The sequence below is a fragment of the Cavia porcellus genome, unplaced genomic scaffold, assembly GCF_034190915.1.
Source record: "Cavia porcellus strain 051 isolate PalLab524CR breed Dunkin Hartley unplaced genomic scaffold, mCavPor4.1 scaffold_4, whole genome shotgun sequence".
Taxonomy (NCBI): Eukaryota; Metazoa; Chordata; class Mammalia; order Rodentia; family Caviidae; genus Cavia; species Cavia porcellus.
Window position 1 is genome coordinate 100,451,245 of NW_026947487.1, and position 14,905 is coordinate 100,466,149.

Sequence of the window (14,905 nt, forward strand, 5' to 3'; positions counted from 1 at the left end):
CACCTTGAGACCTTCCCCATAGTTCATCACATTTTGGGGATGAATGATTTTGATATGAACATGAGATGGAAGGGTAAGGCTAGAGAGGGTGGCAGGACTTCCAAAGGCACAGGAAGATGACTGAATTTGTGCAAAAATGAGGGGGAATCTCTTTAACCTCCTATGTGCTGCTGCTCAGAATTCTTTCCTGGCTCTACAAGACTGCCCTCTGGACCACATCCAGATCCCTTAGTCTCATGTTAGAGGACAAAGTGCTGACCTATCTTCTCAGCAACCTGTGCTGACTTCAGCAACTAACTTTTGGAGGTTGTAGTTGGCTGGCCTTATCCTCTTGGCCCAGATTGGGACCTGCTGAAGGGCAATGCTTGTGTCCTCTATGGCCAGTGTTGGCATGGGGTAGGGAGCAGGCTTAGAAGACTAAAATAAGACCACAAGGTAAGGAGATGCAAGGCATGGAGGGGAAGAACTTTTCTAAACTCCCAAGGTTCCTCCTGTGTTCCCTAGTTTGAGACAAGAGGACACTGGCATAGTAAACATGCCTGTAATCCCAGCAGTTGGGAGACTGAGGCAGGAGGATCACTGCAAGTTTGAGACCAGCCTTGGCTAACATAGTGGGTTCAAGGCCCACCTGAACTACATAGCGAGACCCTGTCTCAGGAAAAACGAAAACAAACAGGAGGCTAGGATCAACTAAGCTGTACCATCCCATTAGCTCTAAGGATATAGGAGGGCCTTCAGTAGTAAATCAGGAAGGCTAGGTTTGTTGGCTTTAGCATGAGGGGATTAAATATGTGGCTCTCCTTAATTTTCAAATTCTCAGGCCAGGCTGGTATTCGCACACAAGGAGAGGGAAAGTACAGGGACTCCCACAGTCCTTGTGTATCCTGCAGTTCTGTCAATTGTTCTGGTTTCTGTTTCACAACACTCAGGACTAGAAACTGGTCCGATGACCTGCAGGAGCTTTGGAATGAGGCTAAAAAGTATGTGCTTCAGTTTCTTAGAAAGTGATGACTTGCTTCCTCATTTAGCACTTGTCTCAGCTCTCATTACTTCATGTTAGATGATCAGTTTTCCCCATACCAAAAATTCATTCCAAGACATGGCCCTCTTAAGTACTCTTAAGACGCTTGGTGCCTGGGAACACAGATGTACTACTTGCAGTCCCTTCCCAGGGGTCGGAGGTATTGATAGGCCCAGGATCTACTTCCTGCCTCCCTTCTCCCTTGACTGGCTGAGTCTCAGATTCAGGCAAAGGCATGTCTGGAAGATGGCCTGGATAAAAGTCTATTTTCTCAGATGACAACATAAGAAGTATGTATGTGGGAGTGGGAAGGGAGATGTATCCTGAAGTTGCCTTAAGTTTTATGGAGGAAAGTAAACTGGCCAAGATTTGGAAACCCTAAATTATAGCAGAGTTGTGTTATAAATGGTACTAACACTTGGGTCCACAATCTGTCTGAGGCAGAAGACTTCAGAGCTAATGTGGCATTTGTGCTGTAAGTTTTCCAGTCAGGCCCTCAATGCTGAAGATCCTCTGAAGACAGGATAGCTTATTAAGGATTTTCCACTCATCTCAGCCATGTGCTCCCTTTCCTTGACTACCTTTAACAACCCTTCCATGGCTTCCTAATCCCCTCATGCTAAAGTCCAGGGCCCTCACAGTATCCTTCTGCACTCTGCCCATTCATCCAGCCTCATCTATCTTTGCTTCTGCCCACTACAGGTACTTTTTTTTTTTTTTTTTTAACAGTACCTTGCTACAAAATTCATGCTGGCCTTGAACTTGCACTGATCCTCCTGTCTCAGCCTCCTGAGTGCTGGGATTACAGGTGTGTGCCACACCTGATTACTGCAGGTACTTTCTAGTCTCCATGTCTTTGGAAATCCATTCTTTGCCTGGAATGAATTTTCCTCACCTTTTGTTTCCAATTCCTACCCATCTTGTTTCGAAACATTTTGGAACTGGCTGAGTTCTAATCTCTCTTCACAGTATTTATAGATTTGCTTTCCTTCCTGTCCAGTGCTCCCAGAAGGGAGAATAATTTATCTCTGTACCCCCAGGTTCAGCATAGGAATAAGCACAAAGCGCTGGGAAGGTAATAAACCTGTTCAAGATGACCATCTCACATGCTCAGACATTGCTGCTGCTTTTGACCTAAAGCTTTGTTGGGCTCCCCAAGTTGAGTTTCCTGTTAGCTGAGAAACTCACTCTACCATTCCCCTCTCCCAGGAGCTTTTGGGATGGTGTCGTATTTGCTGTGGGTCTTGTGAAGTGACATTTCTAAGGCCTCTCACTTGTAGGAAAGCCTGTGTGACAGCCCATGTTTGTAGAGCAACCTAGGGAACAACACACTTCGGGCTCTGTGCCCAAGGCATGTAGCTGAAGAAGGTAATCACTGAATGTCCCTAGACTCCCTATCTACACAAGGGCCTTGGTAGAGCCCAGAGTAAACATACCAGGCTCTGTGTCCCAGCCCCCAAGAGACAGTGTCTCAGGCTGTCCTCAGGGAAGGCACGCACCCTGGAGAGGTGCCAAGAGTGAAAATTGGCCTTTAGGCAACATCACTTTCCACAGGCAGCCACCAGTTTGGGTGTTTTGGTCCCTGCTGTTTTTGCATCTGTATAAGGATACAGAGCTCTGAGTGGTACAAATTTAACCAAGGGGCTATCCTGCCAGGGTGGTGGCATATGCCTGTAACCCCAACACACAGGAGGCTGAGGCTTGAGGATTGCCGTGAGTTTGAGGCTACCATAGGATACATAGTGAGTTTAAGGCCACCCTCAACTACAGAAGGTGTCTCAAAAAACAAACCCAAAAAACCAAAAGGCTTTCTAGCTCAGCTTGTTCCACTTGCAGCTGGGGACAGATCAGCTGCGATTAAATCTCCGCGGAAACCTCCAACGCTTATTCTGTTTTGAAGCGGAGCAGCAGCCTGGGTAGGCCAGAGGGGACAAAAAGGTAGGCCCCCAGGCAGGATGGGTTTCCAGTGACCGCGAGTTCCGAGTCGCAACCCAGGCCTTCTAACTAACTGCAGGCTCAGGTTCAGTCGTCAATCTTTGAAGAACTCCTCCATTGAGGTTGGGGTAGGTGGACGCGGGTGTGAGCGGTGTCCAAAAAATATTGGAGGCAGGGTGTTCTCAAAATACAGCCATAACCACGGCGCGGCCCCTACCACCAAACCCATAAGCCTAGCCTTCAAGTGCCCCTTCCGCGAAGGAGATCCACTCAAAAAGACACCTCCTCTTGTTGTCCTGTGGTGGGTTCCTCAATCCAACTGATGTGAGCAGTCAGTCGGCCGTACTCCCGTCGGGCTTGCAGGAAATGGCGGAGTGAAGACACTCGACTACAACTCCCAAGAGGCAGCAAGGGTCTTTGGCTCTCGGTGTTCACGTGACTTTCTTCTCGTCTGAGAGGGAGTCACGCGATAGGCTGGCGAGAGGGCGGGGCTCCCTGGCTTGTCCTACGCGCCGCTGGCCTATGGGCTGCTGGCCCAGATGGGCGCGCGGTAGGGGCGGGGTCAGATGCGCTACGCGGCGCGGGAGCGCGCTGGTGGTAGTGGTGGTGGCGGCGGCGGCGGCGACTGGGGGGGGGCGGGGATCCTGGATTAAGACGACGGTAGCTGCCTAGGCACCAGCGACTGGTGGTAGTAGTGGCTGCTGTGCGGCTCGGCCTACGGCCAACTTTTTAGATTGGAACGGAACGGAACGGAACGCTCGGCGCCACGGGCCCCGCCCGGAAAGTTTGCGGAGGAGCCACGACCTCTTGGCCGGCGCGGCCCGGCATGAAGCGGCGCTGAGGAACTGCCGCCGCCGCCGCCGCCGCCGCCGCCACTTGAGCAGGAGCGAGCTGCAGTACCCCGGACCACGCCGATGACTACTGCAAACTGTGGCGCCCACGACGAGCTCGACTTTAAACTCGTCTTCGGCGAGGACGGGGCGCCGGCGCCGCCGCCCCCGGGCTCGCGGCCTGCAGGTGGGTGCCGGGCCCGGCGGGACCGAGGAGCACCCGCTCTCCTCTCGCGCCAGCTCGCCTCTTCCTAGGTCCCCTGGTTGTCCAGGGACTGATAACGCCGACTGTGTGCGCGAGGTGAATGAAGATGGATGTAAATCGCCAAGGCGGCGTGTGGGTTGCTGCGACGCGGAGGTGACTGCAATCGAAATAGTGGGGAACTTGATGCTGGGACGACGGTGGCGGGTGGGCGCTCGGGATTTGAGGCCGAGGGTCGGGGCTGCTGCCGAAGTGGCATCTGGTTGTCGCGGCGTTGTGAGTGTGTTGCGGGGGAAATGTCTCTGAAGTACTTAAGCGCATTTGATTTTTCATCTAATTTTAGATGGTTCTAAAGTCTTTATTTGAAAGATGCACATTCGTTAAGTGTAGAATTGCCTTAGAATTCGCGTATATGCTTTTTAAAATCTTAAGAGAGTAGTGCTTTCGACTCGCAGTTGTACAAGTTTATGGCCCACAGTTAATTTGAAGTGTAAGTATAACGGAACTTTTCTGAAAACTGAGTTTTCATGCTCGAGCACAGTATTTCGCAAGTATTTTTTAAAGGAGGGATGCGTTTTCCTAGTTCTTCGAAGTTCACAAGTCGATTTTTGTTTTTACAAAAAAGCTCTTCTTAGAAAATAATTTAGAGGATCTTGTAAATTGCAAAAGCTGGGCACCATAATGCTTGCAAATCAGACCAATCAGGAAACAGAAACAAGATGACCGGGGACTGGAGCTCTCCTATGACCTGGTTTGGAATGCATTAAGTTCACTTTCCCTATTACATTTGCAGTCGAACTTCAAAAAGGAGATAAATAAGAATAATCTCTATTTATTCTTTCTGGGCGTTAGGTGAATTAATGTTTTTATATCGACGTTCAGTAGATCGTCCTCCAGATTTGCATTCAAAAACTTACATGAAAGTGAGGCGTGAGAATTTGCTGGGCACTACAGTACATTGCCTTACCAGTACTTGTTAGAAGTCTTTTTCAATGTAATATGTAATTTATAATACTTATGTGTTGCCTGTCTTTATTTTCAATTGCACCAAAACTGTTTAAGCACCCATGTAGAAGGTGCTGTTAAGTACTTTGTAGTATTTTATTGATGTAAAAAAGTCTGAGGATTCTAAAGGAGTTTGTGAAATAACTGTGTTGCTAGGCAGACTGAATTGTGTAGGATATTTTGTAATAGAGGAAGGAACAGGAAAAGTAGAATTTTTAGAGAGGCTGTCATTGTACTTAAGACAATCGGGACTGGACAAAATAAAAATCTTTGTATATTCTTAAACATACAATATTGTATGTTTACATACAATAAAAATTAAAATTGGAGAACAAAAATTTAAAAAGAAAATATATAATTAATATCAGTACACTTTTTCGCGGGCACAGACTTAGTTTAAAGCCCCCTATATACTAAATATGTGATCAATAAAGAGGTTAATTAAGCATGGTGTCACATGCCTGTGTTCTCAGTTACTCCAGAAACTGAAGTAGAAGGATCACAAATTTGAGATTAGTTGGGACAATTCAGTGAGATTCTCCATCAAGTAAAAGGGCTAGGAATGTGTAGGGACGTAGGTTAGTGGAAGGGAGTTCAATCCCTAGTATAGGGTGGAGGGAAGGTCATCTAGAAGGAATTCAGTTCAGGTTTGTAATTCAATTTATAATTAAACTCAAAGGTGAACATGAGCAGTTTTATTTGTGAGAAAAAAATCCACTTTAAAATATTATAGCAGGTAATTTTAAAGTTTTTTTTATTAGAGGGGAATACATACAAATAAGCTGTAATCTGTTGACACTCAGTATTGCGTGTGACCACTTTAGCCAGTTCCAAAACATTTTCTCCACCCCCAAAGAAAATTCTGTATCATGTAAACAGTTCTCTGTTATCCATTTTTCCCTGGCAGTCTTTGGCAACCAACAATCTGATTTCTGTCTCTATGGATTTACTTATTCTGGATAGTTTGTGTTAATGGACTCATATAATATGTGATCTTTTGTCACTTGCTTCTTTAACTTAATATAATGTTTTATGGTTTATGCACTTTTATTTTAAAGAGAAAAATAAAACAATTTCAAAACACAATAATTGGGGGAACAATGGTATATACATTGCATATTGTTATCTTCAAATCAGTTACTCAGTACAAGACATCTGCATTTAATCCTCTGAACAGTACTAGCACAAAGTTTTCTCTTTGATGAGCTCAGAGAAATTAGTAGTATAACAGTCTTGACTCTTGTATATGTAGTCTTTCAGCTTCTCACACTAGGGAGACAATATGGTGTTTACACATGGGTGTCTAATTCACTTATCAGTATGGTCTCAAGTTGCATCCACTTAAGCTATAAAAGTCTCAAGTTTATCCTTCTTTATGGCTGAGTAGTACTCCATTGTATAAAAATACCACCTCTTTTTTTATCCATTCCTCAGCTGATGGGCATTTAGGTTGTTTTCAAAATCTAGCTATTGCAGATTATTCTGCAATAAACATGGGTGCACATATATCACTGTGGGCTATGTACTTTGTAGCATGTATCAGTACGATAATATTCCATTGTGTACCTATATTTATACACACCATGATATTTATTCTTCCATCCATTGATGGACATTTAGGCTGTTTGCACCTTTTGGCTATTGTGAATAGTGTGCTACTATGAACACCAAGAGACTACATTTTTTTCCTTTTTTTTTTTTTCTCTCTTTGAAATAAAATGCATTTGCATCTACTTTTTCAAAGCTAAGTTTCCAGAATTAATTCACTCACAAAATTGGTTCTCATTTTAATAAGCATAAATAAGAGTATAGTATGTAATTTGAAAGAGTTAATTAGATTAACTGTGTTTAAGAAGGTACATAGAGTGAAGTAGGCCATGAAAATAAACTTGCTTAGTAGAATACACATTAGTGCTGGATTCTGTCAGTGTATTTACTTCATGGTGGGTTGTTTTCCTTTGGAATAGAAGTTCCTTGTGAGCATGGATAATGTCTGTATCTTGTATTATCAGTGACTGGCGTAATGCCATTACATAGCAGCCCCTGGTATTTGTTGAACGAATTAATAAATACCACTTAAATTGAATCAGTGCTCACTATTTTTTATGGTTGAGGAAGTTGATAAGCATTGTTTTAATTCTTTGGCTTTTATTGGTTCTGTGAAATAACAGATATTGGTAATTTTGGCCTATTGTGGTTTTATATCCCAGAAGGTTCAAGCATACTTACCCAATATCTACGTTTCTACCCTGGGGACAGAGTTGGTTTTGTTTTGCCCTCTTTCTTTCTTTCTTTCTTTCTTTCTTTTTTTTTTAGATAGTCTCACTTTAGTGCAGGCTGGCTTGCACTTACTATGTAGCCTAAACTGCCCTCAGATTTGCTGCAGTTCTCCTCCTCAGCCTCCTGAGTGCTGGGATTACAGGTGTGTGCCGCCATTCCGAGCATGGGACAGTTTTGGAAAATGGTTGGTGGGAGGAGGAGATGGAGAATAAGGATGAGCTAAAACACTGAATTTAGTAATTGTCCTTACGCAAATTTGTTAAAGTATACTTTAGGCTGGGTGTGGTGGTGGTACAAGCCTGTAATCCCAGTATTTAGGAGGTTGAGGTTGGAGGATCGCTATGAGTTTGAGGCCAGCCTGTGCTACATAAAAAGACCTTGTATCAAAAAAACAAAAATTAAAAAAAATTTTTTAAAGTACACTTTAGAGGATTTGTGTTACACTTTATAACACTGAATGAATCTCTTTGTTACTGACTTTATTTCGTTAATTGGATGCAGGACCTTTACATGGAGCTATATCCCAACCACTGCCCCCTCTGCCTCTTTTTTTTTTTTTTTTTTTTTCATTTTGAGACAGGAGCTCACTGAGTCACCAAATTGTCCAGGCTATGCTTAAACTTTTGATCCATTTGTCAGGGTACTAGTGGTATATACATGCATCACTATCCCTGGCTCTGACTTTTATTTTATTCTGAGATGTTTTAAGATTTTTTAAGACACTATAGAGTCTCTTGTTTTTTTATTTTTTAGTTCTTAGTGCTCTGATTTTGTTGTTGTTGTTTTGTTTTTTGAGACAGGGTTTTGCTATGCAGTTCAGGTTGGTCTGGAACTGGCTTTGTAGCCCAGGCTGCCTTCAAATTTGGAGTAATCTCCAGATGTGCACTACCACACCTGGCAGTGCTCTGATTTTTTAGAATTAAAAATTTTAAAATTAATCAAACTATCTTGTTAAACTTCTTGGTATCTGGCTTCAAATTATACCTTAGTAGGAAATAAGGAATTTAAAATAGGTATTTAATGTATTCCATTATTTGCCCTTATAAAGATCAACTTCTGGTACTCTATTTTAGTGTATTGATTGTATTAGCTCTAATGTAGTTTGATACTATAATTGCAAATCCAAAATTTCACTATTAAATACTGATTTTCTAGTCCTAAATGAGGGTCACTAGGAAGAACGTGTGCTATACTATTACTGTTTTCTAGAAGAGAACTGTCTTAATGCAATCTGTATTTTTGTAAGACATTTACTTTATTATGAAGGATATATAATTTTTATCATATAGTACTTTAATTTACAAGTTTTTCACATGTAAAGTTGAGAAACTTTCTAGATTATTGTCTATAGTTTACATATTTTTACTTTATCTAGTTATTGGTGAGTTGATCCATGTGTTTATTATTATTTACTGTCTCATGTAATTCTTATATGAAGTATAATTTGAATATATAATTTGTAAGTAGGATAATATATTTAAAGCTCTGGGCATAGTTCTGGTTCACTAATGCTCTTTAAGTAGTGGTAATATTTCTTTAAAAACACACACCTGCCTGCCTGGCAAGTATGAGGTTATGAGTTCAATCCCTGGTACCAAAAAACAAACAAACCATACTTACACACACCTTTCTTTAAAGACACACATAACTGGATAGGTGTTTTTTATTCCCTCTTTCCTAACCTTTACACTTGTATGGTGCTGCATAAAACTCTAAAAAAGCAGGAACAGATTAGAGGGCCTGTAATCCTAATTTACAGAATTTGGGTTATTTGGTTTTAGACATTTTTATTTTATCCTCTTAATTCTAGTCTTTTGTTCAGTGTTCTCATATTTTACAAAGTAACAAGATCATTTGGTTTGTTGGTTTGTTTGTTTATTTTTGTCTTTGAGACAAGGTCTTGCTATATAGGTCAGGCTGGCCTTGAACTCACTATGTAGCCCAGGCTGCCCTCCATTTTGTGGTTTGATTTCTGAACTCATGACAGCCTGCTTGGAAGGCAGGTGCTTATGCCCCTGAGCTAAATCCCCAGCCCCCTCCTCCATTGTGTGGTGACTCTCTTGCCTCAGCCTTCTGAGTACTGAGATCACAGGCGTGGGCCCCTATCCATGGTTAGAAGGTCATTTGTTTTTAGTATTGTTTTTCCACTTTTTAAAATTAGGTTGTGACTAACTGGTAGATTGTAAAAGATGGCTGATTTGCTAACCATTGTTAGTAAAATGAAATATTTAAATGAGGATGAAAAAGAAAGTTGCTTATTTGTACAGCCCATTAAGTACTATAAGGGAGAATTTGATTGTTGCTAATCCATATTTCCTTACCTTTGGCCAGCATTTTGTGTAGACTTGAAAGCAGTGAAAATGTGTATTAGATGCTTCAGTTGGTGGTAAACATTTCAATTTGACTTAGAAAAATAATTTAATACTGCTTCTTCAGTATATTTCCTGATGGGGGTTGAAGGATGCTCCTGGAGATATTAGCAAAACCCTTTGGTGGAGAATAGTGAACATATGTATTTTAGTAGGTATGAGGAAAAACCTAGGGGAGGAAAATGGCAGTGTCATCTGGGTATGATGGTGCAAATGTATAATCTCAGTAATATTCTGGGACACTGCGGCAGCAAAACAAGTTTGGGCCCAGCTTGGGTGATCTAGTGACTTAGGGAGACCCTATCTTCCAAATAAAACCTTTCAGAAGAAAGAAAAACCAATCTGGGGATGTAATTCAGGTGAATGCCCTGGGTTCAATTCCCAGTACTGCCAAGAAAATAAATTTTTTTTGAAGGATCAGTATCGTGTTGTTAAGATTCATCATTGTAAAAGTGTTGACTTTGTCTTGGGTTTCTTAGGTTTTCCAGTTTTCCAGTACAGAAGGGTATTTTGGCATATCCTCTGAAGTAGTAGAGGTTTTCTGTAGTTTTTGTTAAAGAAAACGTGTGAACGTGTATGAATAGTTAAAATGTTTGAACACACCCAAGACATTGTAGGGGTTCAGGAAGGCCTGTATCTTTATGGGCAATTTACGTATTAATTTAGGACAAGCTGTAGAACCATTTTCTTACTATATCTTTCTGCAGCAAAGGAAAATTTCTATAAAGTTGTACATGTTCTTATTGGAGGCATAGTCCAAGCTAGGTTGGTGGGTTGATTGGTTTGCTTGCTTGTTTGTTTTATTTGAGGCAAGATTTCTCTATATACTTAAAGCTGGCCTTAAACCATATAGCCCAGAAAATGTGAAGCAAATGTTCAAAGGAGAAGGAGAACAAGGGAAATAGGAAGGAGAAAGGAAAAAAGGGACAAGCAAACAACAAATAGAAAAAATGGGAAGTAAAACTTTTATAAATAAGCGAAAGAGGGATTGAAGGGAGGAGAGGGGAAGGGGGAAAAAAGAAGCGAGATATAGCATATAGAAGTACAAATTCCCTTTTTCATTATGTATATCTATAGTGTACCAATAAAATAAAAAACTGTGTTGCCCACGCAGTCCTCCTGTCTTAGCCTCTCAAGTGCTGGGACTACAGATTTGTACCAGCATGTGTGGCCCAAGCTGTTTTGGTGGCTTCCTCTCTTATTTATATTTTCAATGAGGTGTAATCAGAAGGATATTTTTGGTGAGAAAATTTAGTCTTAGAATAGTCAAATACTGATATATAAAATGGAAACCTTTTAAGAGATGAGTTGTATTCCTGATTTCCTTAGAATTTTTGCTACATGAGTAGCTTGATTTGCTATGATAATGTTAGGAGTAGGACCGACTGAGCATCAGGCTCACCAGGTTAGGCATTTAGCCCACCTGGCTGGCAAGCTTGAGGTTTCGGTTTCAATCACTGCCCCCCTCATAAATAAATAAATAGGAGTGGGATTTTTTTTTTTTTACATAATGTCTCTTTTCTTTGAAATAGTTGAGCATACCTTCACACACAATAATATCAAACATAACAATATAGTAAAAAAGATTTAAAAGAATGAAAGCATTGGGGGCTGGGGATTTAGCTCAGAGGCATAAGCACCTGCCTTGCAAGTGTATGGTCGTGAGTTTGATCCCTGGTACTAGTACCGATAAAACAGAAAAAGACAAAAAAAAAAAAAAAGAATGAAAGCATTACAGGACTTCAAAACTAAATAACAGGAAATGAACAATGGCTGCTGTAATACCTCATTTTCCTCAAAAAATTTGTCTATAACACCACACATAATAAAATCAAATAAAACAACAGGATAAAACCAATCAAAACAGAAGAACAAAAGCATGGTAGGACTTCAAAACAAGATGATAGTATATCAGCAATAGCTACCATAATGTCTTGTTTTCTTCAAAATAGCATTATACCATCTTACATAATAAAATCAAACAAAATAAAATCAGACCAATGAATGAAAGCATTATAAGACTTCAAAACAGTATAATGGGAAACCATGATTACCATATTTCCCATTATATTCAAAATAGCTACCCTGAAAGCATAAAATCTAACAAAAGACAGAACAAAGCCAAACCTAGTAAAATTGTGTAATCAATGCAAGAGTTCACAATAAGAAATTGACAGTAGTCTCCACTTTTCCCTCCCTTTGCTCTTTTTTTTAAAATTTTATTTAAAGAAAGACTAAACAAAACAAAATGGGTAGAAATAATACATACTTTCAAAGAAAGAAAAAACAGTAAGAAATCACTAGTTGATATTTACATATTGTCCTCTTACAAATACTTATTTGAGATACAAAAGTGGAGCATATAAAGTGGGGCTTCAAACAGCGAGACTGCAACCAGTTCTGTTCAGCAAAAATCACTCTGAGCAAAGAATAATAGTATTGCTGGGTTTCACATTATGATACTCCTGGATCAGCACCGGGTACTGTAGTGTCTCTTTTTCTTTAAAGTATTTGTTCATTTCATTATGTGTCATAAGATCAGTTTTCATAAACTGTTTATAGGTTCTACGCATGCATGAGTCTTAACAGGTATTTCTATCCCTTCTATATTAGAGGGAGGAACAAAAACAAAGCAAGATAAAACAAAACATATTCCTATAAACACATGAAATGAAAAAGACATAAGAGCACTGTACAAGTGATTGTACCATGGTTACTGTATTGTCTCTTGTTATCGTCAATAGAAGTGGCTATATCATCAGATATAGTATAATTGAATATATCAGTACATAACAGTATTAATAAAAACACAATTTTGTATGTAGTATACAACTTCAAAAACAGGTAATCCATCCAGAATGGGTATTGTAGCGAGTCTTATCATCTTCAGTGTAATTGCCTAAACTCTCAGACTTGATACTATCAATCATATAAGTTTTGAATAAAATCTGTCAATACCAAACAGCAATCAAACAAACCAGATTTAACTACAATCAGTCATGATAAACCAGTGTAAGCCATACAGGACTCCAAATTAAGTTAATAGGAAATTAAAGATGATTACTGTGCTGTATCCTGGTGTTTTGGGGATAGCTGTCTGTGCCCTCAAATCTAACGCAAGTAGACAAACTAGGACAGAATAAAATCTATCTAGGCATAGTGGTGTGAGTAATACGGGTTTTAATTCTTGATACACTATTAACAATATCTTCTGCCGTCTCTTTTTAAAGACCATTCTTCTTCTTTTACTTCCCCAAGGGGCACTGTGTATTTTTGGGTCTCACCTAGACCCTCGGTTTTAAATTGGGGGGAGCAACCTGCTGTTTACCTAAGTGGTCCCAAACCTTCTTCCTCCTGGACTTGATCTCTGATTATATTCCTTTCCTATTAACGCCTGTCTTTCCAACTTACCCACAAATACTGGTCTAGTTGCCCCTATTACTCTCTGGTTCCCTGTCCCATAGAGCATTGTTTTCCCACATTTGATTTTCAGTCCATATATGCTTTTTCAGTCCATATGCGCTTTTTCAGGTTAATTATATTTCCTATAAAGAGCATCTCAGTGGACCCTACCTCCTGATCTACTCTACCTGTGATTCTCTTTTTCTTTTTAATTTAGTGTATCAAGGCCTTCTATATTAGAGTTTATAACTCTTTGCTGCTTACTGTTCCACCATCTTCCCAGGATATTTTAGGAGTAGAGGCACCTTACTCTTTTTTTGCCTCATTTCTGTTATGCTCTTTTTTTGCCATTAGTTGTCTGCTTGTCTTCTTCATTTCTACCTTTTGCTCCATTGATTGAGGCCTCTCTGCCAACTGTCCCTGGGATCCTGGTACTTTTCTCTCTCTCTAGAATGCCCTGCAGCATTCTCTGTAGAGTTGGATTGGTGGTTGAGAATTTCTCTAATTCCTCTTTGTCTTGGAAGCATCTTGTTTCTTCATTAATTTCTAAAGACAGTTTTTCAGGCTATATCAATCCAGGCTGGAGGTTATTTTCTTTCAGGGTTGGAATATTTTGCTCCAAGCTCTTCTTGACTTGATGGTTTGTGTTGAGAAGTCTGCCATAATTCTGATGGGCCTTCCTTTATAGGTGATCTGTTTCTTATCTCTAACAGCTTTAAATATTGTGTTCTTATATTGAATTTCTGGGATCTTGTTATTATATGCCTGGGTGTAGCTATTTTGGTTGTAGGTGACTGGAGTTCTGTATGCCTCACATATATCTTAATATCATTTCCTTTTTCTATGTTTGGGAAGTTGTCCTTAATTATTTCTGTGAATAGCCTATGTAGTTCCTTTGTTTGTACCTCGGCTTCTTCATTCACATTCTTTATTCTCATGTTATAGATCCTCGTGTTGTCTTCCAGCCTTTGTATTGTTACTTCTTGTTTCCTTGTTATTTGTAAAAAGTTTTTCCTTTCATAATTCCACATTGCAAACCTGTCCTCTAGTTTGGATAATCTATCCTTAGTTTCTTTCAAGCAGTTTTGCCAGCTTTCAATGGAGTTTTTAATTTCCTGGCAATCTCTTTGAATCTGCTTCATGTATTCTATATTTTCTTTATATTCTTCATCAAACTGTTCTCTCCTTTGTTTGTGTTCCTGCATTCTTCCATCTGTGTCTTCTGGGAGGTGCTTAGCATTTCTTTTATTCTATTTATATCTTGCTTTACTTGGTTAAATATTTCATTTTTGAACTTATCTATGAGGTCCCAAAGATACCTCTTTATGTCCACTGATGCTGTGTCTGACATTGCATGTTTGTTGTCCTCAATCTCTTTTGTATTTATCTTTCCTGGATCAATGTTCTTAGGGTTAGGGGCTGGGTGCTTTTTCTTATTGCTTCTTCTTCTCATATTTTTTGTTTCTTCCATACAAGCATATAAAGAAGGCCCCGGTCCCTTTTTTTGTTGTTGTTGGTGATTCTGGTTCTTCTGAGATGTCCTGGCTGGGTGACCCTGCCCATTGCAATGTGCTATTGAGGTGCAAATATGTTGGCCCCTCCCCTCAGGGTCAGCCAGCCCAGGCTTTCACTGCATTAGTATGTGCAGCTGATAGACAATTGGTCCGGGACAGGTTATTGGATCCCAGCCAGGGGCATGACCCAGGCCAAGCACATCTCACCAATCCCATCTGGGAAGGGAGCAACTGACTGAAGTCTCTGCAGTACCTTGTTTCTGCCAGTCCTGCCCGGTTCCAAGATGTCTTCCCCTTTCCCGTGAAAGGGTTTTATTCCTGACACTCACCCCAGGCCAATGCAGGTC

General features: G+C 40.4%; 1 protein-coding gene across 7 annotated transcripts in view; it reads left to right on the top strand.

Moving 5' to 3' along the window:
- The first annotated feature begins 3,542 nt into the window (after positions 1-3,542).
- The window catches only part of Nfatc3 (nuclear factor of activated T cells 3), a 142,218-nt gene continuing 130,855 nt past the window's right edge, over positions 3,543-14,905 (top strand). For 3 of the 7 annotated variants that reach the window (XM_063247543.1, XM_063247544.1, XM_063247545.1), the window contains exon 1: positions 3,545-3,973. In XM_063247543.1, coding sequence (XP_063103613.1) covers positions 3,871-3,973 — 103 coding nt within the window. In that variant the 5' untranslated portion in view covers positions 3,545-3,870. Of the gene's footprint in view, positions 3,974-14,905 lie in introns of all 7 variants that reach the window. The other 4 variants (XM_063247546.1, XM_063247547.1, XM_063247541.1 and 1 more) reach the window with 3 other exon arrangements.